Genomic DNA, 10991 nt, shown 5'->3' with positions numbered 1-10991 from the left:
AATACTGCGTCATCACCATACACTGATTAAGCTATCGAAATTAAATGAAATGAAATACTAAAAGCCTTATTTAATTTAATATTATTGTTGTTTATTATACAATTTATTTTATTTAAAAATATAATTCATTAATATACCTAAATTGTGCGTTGGCCATACATTTACTACGCAAGGAGTGACGTCAGGGACGTCAGTCACATGACCTTTCGTAATGCCCTGCTTCAGCGTGATTCGGCAATAACATGAAATTTAGCGTAAATAAACTCCTAGAAATGTGTTCCTCAGAAAATAATACAATATTTTTTCTGAAAACAGTTTATGATTCCTGTAGATCTCCCGAATGGAGAACAATTTCATCTTTGTCCACTTCTTCATTATAGTAAGTTACATTTATAGAAGAGCTCGTTTGTTTGGTAATGTTTATTAAAAACTTTATTCTTGAATTTCTGTGTGATTTTCGTTAAAGATTTCTCTGCTGCTAATGTCGGTGGTGACGCTATCAAGTTTTACTCAAGCTTGATAGGCCTATTAAAATGATAGTTATTTAATTTTATAACAAGAGCTTTTAATTAATTATTATTAATAATTAAGATTTAGGAAATCGTATAACTGCATGAATTGTATTCATGAAAATAAAAAAATATCTCAGGCACGCAAGGTCACGCCAATGTTAGTTGCTATAGCAACGCGTGTTATTGTATGATTTCTGACCGCATATAAAAACAATCAAACCCATCGCAATCTGTTGGTTGAGAGACGAGGCGACTTTGCAGAGCATTTCTGTGCGATTCCTGAGATTTCTGAGAGAAAAAGACTTATTTTAAAGAGCACAAATTCTCTAATCATCTTTATTTTAGTTATTTTTCTGAATATTTTTTTTAAACACATTTTTGTTGCTCTTTTTTTTAATTTCTTCTTCTTCTTCTTCTTCTTCTTCTTCTTCTTCTTCTTCTTCTTTTTCTTTACTTTGTTTTACATTTATTTTTTATATTTGTCTGTATTTGTCTGTTTTATTGCAGGTTGGAGGAGATTGTCCATGTCCCACATGGGTGAAGAAAGAGGAGGTGAGTGTTTTTAATCTTTCATTTGTTTGTCATTGTATATCACTGTATGATGCTGTATGATGTTTGACTAATATGAAAAGGATTACAGAAGTTAACAAAAAAGATTCATTAAAAATGTTTTGATATACAGAAGATACACGGGACGGCACCACTGAGCTTCCTGGTTTTTTGGCTCCTCTGCCTTCACATTTGGCTGATTCTGCATCCACAGACCAGAGGAACAGCAAGAGGAAAAGGCAGAGCAGCAGCCAGCAAACACTGTCCACCTCGTCCAGCAGACCAGCCAAACGCTCTCGCAGAGGTCAGCACAGCTCATCTTCTAGATCTTATGGCTCAGAAATGAAATGATTTGTCATTAAGGAGACCGCAGCATGTTTTCTCTTTCTCTCTTTTCTTCATTTCTTGTGCTCTTCTGTGTTGCAGACTTGTACCAGAAGGGCCCGTTGCTGGGACGAGGTGGATTCGGCTCTGTGTTTGCTGGGATGCGCAGGTCTGATGGACTGCCAGTAAGAGATTTTCTTCCCTCCTTTGTTCAGACATGCTTTAGAAATGTTGCTGTCAGTAAATGTCATGTGTCACAATCAGGCAGGTGTGATTTACTCTGCTTTTCCTGTCTGCAGGTGGCCATCAAGTACGTGTCGAAGGACCGGACCCCCGAGCGACTGAAAGTTGTATGTTTTGATGTGAATCTGTTGTGTTTGCTGTGTTTGATTGAGTTCTGGATATAATGGAGGGTTTGTCCTGCAGGATGGTCAGGGTCGGCTGCCGCTGGAGGTGGCATTGATGACCCGTGTCACATCAGCTCCTGCCTGCCCCAGTGTCCTGCAGCTGCTGGACTGGTTTGACCATCCCAGGCGCTACATCCTGATCCTGGAGCGACCGGATCCTTGCCAAGATCTCCAGAGCTTCTGTGAGGAGAACGGCTGTCTGGATGAGCGTCTTGCAAAGAAAGTGCTGGTGCAGCTGATTGCGGCCCTTAAACACTGCGAGAGCCGTGTCGTCCTGCACCGGGACGTCAAACCAGAAAACCTGCTGATCTCCACAGAGTCCCAGGACATCAAGCTGCTGGACTTCGGCTGTGGAGATCTGCTGAAGCGATCGGCCTACAAATACTTTGCAGGTGAGTTTGAGTTACAGAAGGAAACGTTCTGTTGATGTTTGTGAACTTCTGCTGATCCACTAAAGGGAATTTGTCTGTACTGGAGCATGTTGAGCAGATGTTTGTGGTCTTCTTATGTCTCTCAGGCACTCCTGCATACGCTCCTCCTGAGTGGTTTCGTAGACATCGCTACCATGCGACTCCAGCTACAGTCTGGTCAGTAGGAGTGACGCTCTACAACATCCTGTGTGACCGTTTCCCATTCAGAGGCGCACAGAGGGTCACGTCCAGAAGCAGACTGACCTTCCCTAGGAGCTTGTCAACAGGTAAGAGATTCAGACACATTCAGAGATAGCCTGGCGAGCGAGCAGAAGTGTGTTGTTGTGTGTTTCTGAAGACGGTGTTGTGTGTAACAGAGTGCCGTCAGCTGATTCGCTGGTGTCTCAGTGCAGCACCGGCTGATCGACCCAGTTTAGCTGACATTGAGAGCCATCCCTGGTTGCACTGCACAGGTGGCCAGTGACATTACACTTATCTGAATCCAGCAGTCATGGCTTGGGTTGCATTGTCAGGTTCAGTGTAGATAAACGCTGTCAATGATTTGTAGAAGGAGAGCAGGAGGGGCAGAGGAACTGAGGAGAACAGATCCTGATCCTGAGCTTCCTCTGCTGCATCTGTGAGGCTCTGTGTGAAGCTGTACGAGCTGAAGACACACACACACACACACACACAAAAGCTAGTCTACAGTTGACAAATGTACAGTTTCTAGACCACTTAGAGAAAAACAGGGGAAGGTGTTAAATAAATCATAAACAATAAAGTTATTTTATACGCAATTACAGCAGTTTTTTTGTCTTTACTGGTTTCACTAAAATGTAAATGTTCAAACCAAGGGCAGCACAGTGACTCAGTGGTTAGCACTGTAACTTCACAGCAAGAAGGTCGCTGGTTCGAGTACCAGCAGGGCCAGTTGACATTTCTGTGTGGAGTTTGAATGTTCTCCATGTGTTGGCATGGGTTTCCCCCACAGTCCAATGACATGTGGTTTATGTGAATTGAATAAACTAAATTGGCCAGTGTGTTTGTGCATGTGAGAGTGTGTGGATGTTTCTCAGTACTGGGTTGCAGCTGGATGGGCATCTGCTGTGTAAAACATATGCTGGATATTTTGGCGGTTCATTCCCCTGTGGCGACCCCTGATGAATAAAGGGACTAAGCTGAAGGAAAATGAATGAATGAACACAGACACTGGAGGAATTAGGAGACTCTGTTCAGTCAGATATGATCATGCTGTCTGTAGTGTGCTGAACTAACTAGACCAAAACTTTATTTGCAAAATTTGATGTCTGAATTTAAAACATAAAAATCTAAACTAGCCGAATTGTTTTACTTAAACACAGATCTGTCGATAATAAACTCAGTAAATGTCCATACACGCATGCTGATATTTAACAAATGTTTTTTATTTTGAATGATCTTCAATTTAAGTAAAAAAGAAAAGTTTCTATGAGAATTTGAAATGAACAATATTGTGTTTTTGTGGACATTGAACTACAAAATTTTCAACATTGAAGAGTGCTGAATAGTTTTTTGATTTAATCTTCAATTCAAAGTTAGAAAAAATACAAATACTAAACTTCTTACGAGAATTTAAAGTAAACACTACTGTGTTTTTCTTCTTTTGTGCACATCAAATTACAAATTATCCCAATATAGTGCAATAAATCTCTTTTTAGGACGATCTTCAGTTTCAGGTTAGAATACAATTATAATTTAAAAAATAACTTTATTTAAACAATATGTTTTTTTCATGTGTAGGTCAAAGTTTCAACAGCTCAATCATTTTAAAAAGCATGTGCTCAAACCAAAAGAAGTAAAAAAGTGCTTTTGTGGTGCAGGGTCACGTCTCTCCTCAGTAAGTGATCATAGACAACACAGGGGGGCAATGTTCAGCACAGAGAATCACAATTTAACTAAAACGTATAAGACTGCGTGTTTTTCATCATCTCAACAGTTTGTCTAATGAAACACACAATAATTTAACATTTATTTTAACAAATACAGCTCATAGTGTTAATAACATTGTTTACTCTACACTTTGTACCGTGATCATGATGATTGTTTGTTATGAGCAGGGCTGGATTAGGTGATTTGGGGGCCCTAAGCAATTCGAGTCATGAGACCCGGAAGTCTTACAGTAATAAGCACTTTTCATATTTGCTTATTTATTTAGCTGTCTTTATCTTATAGCACTCTGTCTTGCTTTCTATATTTTTATCTTAACACAATCTCTACATTTTAAAAGATTTGTTTGCTTAAAATGAGTTCACAACTAAAATTAATGAACAAACTATTTGTTTTCTGAAACTATATTTTCATCTGATTTGACTGCTGGACTGATCCATGATTGGGGGTGGGGGGACACAATTGCACACATGCTATTTAAGTTAAAATGTATTTGTTAAAGCCTTATCCCTCAAAATATGACAGGAAATTACATTATTAGTATTTATTGTGGGCCTCCAGACTTTCTTGGGGCCCTAAGCGGATAATATAACTTTTCATTAATAAAAATACCAAGTTTTGGCATCAAAGGTGTGTTTAACTTACTCATTAGGCAGCAACAAACATTTAATTCATATTGTAAGTTCTCTGAACTTAACATTTAAATTTCTTTAAATGATTCACCATGTCATTTAAAATGATTGGTTGTGCTTGAGATTCTGCCTTGACAACCGTGCTGATTGATCAATATATGTTATATGACACAAGGTGGTCATTTTGCTTGTGATGCTGAATTCTCCTGAAGCGCAGCAGGACAGAGGCACTACCTGAACCCATCTGACAAAAGAGAAAAGTTAAATAAGTCAGTAGATATTTAAATGCTTGTATACATCTTTCTTAATTGATATACACGCTGGGGCAACACAGTGACTCCGTGGTTAGCATTGTCGCCTCACAGTAAGAAGGTCACTGGATCGAGTCCCGGCTGGGCCAGTTGGCATTTCTGTGTGGAGTTTGCATGTTCTCCCCTCGTTCACGTTAGTTTCCTCCAGGTGCTCTGGTTTCCCCCAAAAGTCCAAGGACATGTGCTATAGGTGAATTGGGTAAGCTAAATTGTCCGTATGTGTGTAGAGCAGACTGACCTTCCCTAGGAGCTTGTCAACAGGTAAGAGATTCAGACACATTCAGAGATAGCCTGGCGAGCGAGCAGAAGTGTGTTGTTGTGTGTTTCTGAAGACGGTGTTGTGTGTAACAGAGTGCCGTCAGCTGATTCACTGGTGTCTGAGTGCAGCACCGGCTGATCGGTCCAGTTTAGATGACCTTGAGAGCCATCCCTGGTTGCACTGCACAGGTGGCCAGTGACATTACACTTATCTGAATCCAGCAGTCATGGCTTGGGTTGCATTGTCAGGTTCAGTGTAGATAAACGCTGTCAATGATTTGTAGAAGGAGAGCAGGAGGGGCAGAGGAAGCGAGGAGAACAGATCCTGATCCTGAGCTTCCTCTGCTGCATCTGTAAGGCTCTGTGTGAAGCTGTACGAGCTGAAGACACACACACACACACACCAGCTCAGAGTGTAAACTAGTATGTGTTTTTAAAATGAGAATATGCAATGAAACAAATATATAATATAAATGAGTAAAACAAGCCAAGAGTAATCTAAATGTTTTTCATAATTAAAAATGGTTGTTTATATTCTGTACAAGAATTCTGTCCTTTTCAAAGAAAATGAACAATAAAATTGAATAAAAAGTAAAAAAAAATAAAAGTCTTTACTCTTTTCAGTAAAATATAAATCTTAAACTTTTTTCTTCTCCAGTAAACAAAATGTTTAAAGTCTGCATGAACTTGAAGTTGCGACTTTTTTTTGTATAGTGACGCAGTTCTTAGAGAAACTGAATATTAAATGACAGCGAGCTGATTGGATGTAGTAAAGTAGGCATTTCATTTAGTAAGATTGGGAAAAGTGTTTGGCCAAAGATATTACAACCTAACAGACACATCCTGCTCACCATTTCTGCTTAGTGTCAAAACTGACAGTTGGAGCAGCGTGGTTAAATATGTTAGTCATGCCCAATTCCTAAGATGTACGTAATCTGACAATTTAACAGAAAAACAAACAGGAAGTGCATTTTTGTATTTCAATTAAGATTATAAGGGCAAACAAGTTTTGTTTTTTAATGACATGCACAGATAAATAGTTCACCACAACACTAGCAATGTGAGCTAACAAAATCATACGGTTAATTTTGTCATAAGTTAACGGGGACTTTAAAATTAACAGAGACTCACTCACTATCAGTATGATCCTTTAAGAGAAATGGAAACACAGATCAAATTATTTATTGATATAATACATGCTTTATACAGCAAACAAGTGTTGCTAGAATACAAGAACAAGATGCTAAACTACATGCTTAGCACTTTCCCATAGAAAACCATTCTAAAGTAAACACTAAACATTCAGTTACAATATCTTACTCCAAATGTTTACAATTTGTTACTTTGATCAGTTCATGACAAGGGTTACAAAGCATGTTTACAAACATCTGCTTTATAATAAACTACAGTAAGGGCTAACAGAGTACAGTTAATAAATAATCATGTTGCATTTCAGTAACACACTGATAATAAATATACATATGTGTTTCCATGACATAAATGACCAGGTATTATTTCTGCTATAAATATGGCAATAAATAAATGCAGTGGGGCTGGATGGTATGATGTATATATCATTACCGTGAAATCAAATGTGTACTGAAAAAGAGTTTTCTATTCTGTTTATATTTCGAAATGTAGGTGTAGTTAGCTCACGTCTAGCATGCGTAAGGCTGAGAAAGACTCTCTGGCAGTGTTGTCAATTGCTTTATATTTGTGCTGCTCGATATTGGAAAAATCTGACATTGCATTTTTTTTTTTTTTTTTTTGATGCGATATACATTGCGATAGGAATATAATTTCACCAGATGATTTGAATAGCTATATTTGGAAAGCTTTTATTAATTTAGATAGACTTGGATGAAAAAGACTTTTTCTATGCAGTTCATCTGCATAAATTATAACAAATTACAAGCAATAATAAATAAATAAACAGTGCTTTATGCTTTTCTGGGGAGTGGAACAGTATTCAAGTACAGAAACAAAACAATCAAATGTAAAATAACATGGTCATCATTGGATAAATAATGTCAAATTTTGATAATATCTTTATCTTTTAATCATTATTAAAATTAATCCTGCATTGTGACTATTGCAAATACGCACATTGGGATATCGATGCTCAAACAATATATTGTTCATCACTACTTTATATTTTCAACAAAAAGGATCACAAAGTTTATTCATACAAATTTTTATACAAGAAATGTAATATTTGTATTTTAAAGGGGAAAACAACTGTTTATTTCCTTAAAGTGTTTACATGTTTATAATTTCATTTTTGAGTTATTTACTTGGGATATATTTTATATTTGTGATTAGATGTTACTTGAGAAATGTTTATAATGATATTAATAAGGTTTGACCATAAAACTGTGAAATGTGAGATACAGTGGAATTTGTTGTTCATCTGAAGTCATGTTTTATTTACAAAATACACCAGAGATGTTAATGTCTGTTAACTTTACCAGGTAATGATCATCATTTTTGTCATGAAGACTCCTGCTCCGCACCAGAGCCAATGCCTTCCACTGATTGACCAATGGTTCCTGTTCCTGGTTTACCTGTCGCTGGTCAGAAAGAGCAGGATCTGAGGGATTGTCTCAACATCCATCAGTCCACTCTCAGCGGGATTAGAAACACTTGGGTCAGTTTATTTATTTAATTTACTTGGCGCAGTTGGAATTTGGATGTCTCCTAAGGACATTAAAGCCACGATGACAAGTGTGTGTTCGGCAAGAAGACTTACACCTAGTTTTCATTAGCTGTGTTTCCATCCAAAGAGATTTATCCACAAAACTGGAATATTGCATAAGACATTTATGAATAAAGCACTGTTTCCATCTAAGAGAACAAAACTGGTCACTTCCTGATAAACCGGCACCAAATATAAAAAAGAAAAAGGGAATTTTCTGTGGTAGGAGAAGACACTGTGGTCCTTTCTCTTATATAATAAATGACTTGCGCCTGGAGATAATAATACTGAACCAGTCTGAGGATGAACTTTGGCTGAATGATTTTAGAATGACCAAAACAACATGTCAGATGCTCTACATTGTGGTCGGTCCACTTGTTTGCCTAATGCTGTACCATCACTCCTAGTTATCACATAATCTGTTAAAACAAAATCACATGAATTTCTTTGATGCGCATGTTGGAATTTATTTCAGTAAATGTCTTTTCATCATAGTTGGATGATTCAATTCAGCATTTTTATTCTATGTTTGACGTAATCTCAACTGAAACATGGAGAGAGGGTGGGACAGATTAGCTCTTCCCCTTTTGAAAAAAAAAAAACAATCAGCCAATATTGTATTTATATCAATATCACATATCACAGCTTTGCCAGTGAGAGTGGTTGAGCTCAAGCGCATCAAATGAAAAGCAAATGGAAAGCGTCTTGAAAATGGCGGGTTATGTCAGATACTAGAGAGCATTTGAATGATCAAGATTTCATGAGAAACTGAAGTATGAGGTGATGGGGAAAAAATCATTGATCCATTTAGGCGAAAGTGAGAAACTGCAAGCTTTGGATGCTTATATCAGTTTTATATCTTCTAAAGACAAATTCTGTCACTCACTGACATGTAAAAAATATATTTTAATTTCACATTAACTTCAAAGCAACAGTCACCAAAATGACACAATTAGGATCAAAGCCTAAGGGCCCTATCACACACTCACCGCAATAAGGTGCAAGGTGTGTATGGCGTGATTAGTTGCTATTTTCAGATCAGCACAACTGTAATTTTCATGTTTTGCACCACATTGTTTAAATAGCAAATCCATTTGTGCCACTTTGTGGACTCATGGGTGTTCTGGTCTAAAAATGTGGTGTGTTAAGGCGTATTGTTGGCGCATTGCTATTTTGAGGAACTGAAATAGACCACGCTATTGACCAGATGAATGCTGGTTTAAAGTCCTGTGCAGAGCGTTAGCTAAAGTTAAAGAGTAAAAGTAAAGCAAAGAGAAATTAAAGAGGCCGACTGGAGGAGGCTCAGTCTTCATCCTCGAACAGATGATCTGTCTAACTGTTTTCTCACTAGTGAAGTGTTTAGTTTTTCCACTTACAAAGTCCACCATGTATATAGAAAATGAGCCATGGTGCAACACATCTGACTCTTACTATACGTTCACACCGAAAGCGTCAAGAGCGTCAAAGGTCGCTTTGGGCGCCCTGGTGACAACGCTGTTTGCCTTTACCTCTGGCGGCGAGAGCGTCAAAATTCGCTACATTGATCTTGTATTTAAAGGGGCCGTTGCAGCATATCAGTCACATTCCCACATAAAACATGCTTTCAAGCGTGAAAATGTTGCACACTTTTTATCAAATTTATTTAACAATGGAAGATCAAGTTGCATGTGGTGTGGCTTTGCTGCACTTAATTATCTAATGTGTCCAAATGTCTGAAATATTCTGAAGCAGCAATAATGTTATGTGCTGAGATTCCCGCTTTTTTAAGGAATAATATATATAACATTAATTCACATGAGTAACTCACCAGTAACTTTTTAATGTATGTTCCTGTGAGAAAACATTGCAAATAATTGGAAATCCAGTGACCGCAATAATCAAACCCGTGGAAACAACTGTGGTCAGAACCAAAGTTCACTTTGACTGTGTTCTGTGGACTGCTCTCGAGCGGCGGACTTCTACATTCTGATTGCTTGCTGCCGAACCACATCATAGCTCATTACCAAAAAGTTAACTTGATTTCAACTCTCTTCGACGCCCACACCGGTGAAGGCGCTCTGCACTATTCCTCGCCGCCGGCTCTCATTGAAAATGAATGAATTCCGGCTACTTTGGCGCTGTCGCCGCTTTCGGTGTGAACATACGGCTAAAGATGAGACTCTGATTGGTTTAATGCACATTTTGCTGAAAACACACCCATAACTCATGAAAAGAATAAGCACAACCCTGTCGGACCATGCGCCAGAGCACAGAACATATTTTCCTGTCCTTAAAATAGCAAAATTTGATTTGGACATGCCCTTAATGGTTTTGTTCCATGCACTTTAGACTTTATGCTTAGATTGATAAAATAGAGACCTTTAAGGGGCAGTTTCAAAGAGTTATAAAATAATTTTGTATGGTATTTTGAGCTGAAACGTCACATACACACCCCAGGGTCATCAGAGACTTACAGTATTTTAGATCTTGTAAAAAGGGGCATAATACTGTAGGTCCCGTAACATTGTTATTTCAGACTGGGTCTCTGCTTCATCAGTGTCTGGGTGATTGCCTGTCACTGTGGACCAGTAGTTGACATGTCCAAACACTACTTTATTTCCAATACGAGGCACAGAGAGACAACTCATTTGTATTTAAGGCACATACACAGAAACAACACTTTTTAATCTGACAAAACAACTGACATTTTCAACAGTTTAAAACAAAAAACAATGTATATAAATAAAGATATGTAGAGTATTTAAAGCTAAAATTTCACAGACACATTCTGGGGACACCAAAAATAAAATAAGTGAATAATAGGTGCCCTTTAAATGATTAGTTCACTTCCAGAATAAAACGTACTCACCTCCTGACACATTTCATGGTTATAGAGGTTGATGAGTCGTCAAAAAATGGTGATCAATTAAGGGAATTTATAATATCAGGCATCACATACAGCATTACTCATATTGAGCAGTCTTATCT

At 37.8% G+C, this 10991-nt stretch overlaps 1 protein-coding gene across 7 annotated transcripts in view; it reads left to right on the top strand.

Annotated features, from left to right (window-relative positions):
• Positions 1-172: 172 nt before the first annotated feature.
• Positions 173-10991, top strand: part of LOC141386220 (serine/threonine-protein kinase pim-3-like) — a 70688-nt gene continuing 59869 nt past the window's right edge. The window contains exons 1-9 of one of the 7 annotated variants that reach the window (XM_073953857.1): positions 176-379; positions 1020-1064; positions 1195-1365; positions 1488-1570; positions 1685-1735; positions 1812-2184; positions 2310-2489; positions 2580-2675; positions 2771-5425. In XM_073953857.1, the coding sequence (XP_073809958.1) occupies positions 319-379; positions 1020-1064; positions 1195-1365; positions 1488-1570; positions 1685-1735; positions 1812-2184; positions 2310-2489; positions 2580-2675; positions 2771-2799 (1089 nt within the window). In that variant the 5' untranslated portion in view covers positions 176-318 and the 3' untranslated portion in view covers positions 2800-5425. Of the gene's footprint in view, positions 380-744; positions 1065-1194; positions 1366-1487; positions 1571-1684; positions 1736-1811; positions 2185-2309; positions 2490-2579; positions 2676-2770; positions 5426-7800; positions 10723-10991 lie in introns of those variants that run through there. The other 6 variants (XR_012407752.1, XM_073953858.1, XR_012407753.1 and 3 more) reach the window with 6 other exon arrangements.

Source organism: Danio rerio, chromosome 6 (genome assembly GCF_049306965.1).
Source record: "Danio rerio strain Tuebingen ecotype United States chromosome 6, GRCz12tu, whole genome shotgun sequence".
NCBI classification, from domain to species: Eukaryota; Metazoa; Chordata; class Actinopteri; order Cypriniformes; family Danionidae; genus Danio; species Danio rerio.
The sequence above is the reverse complement of the archived record's forward strand: the minus strand, read 5'-3'. Positions and strand labels throughout refer to the sequence as shown.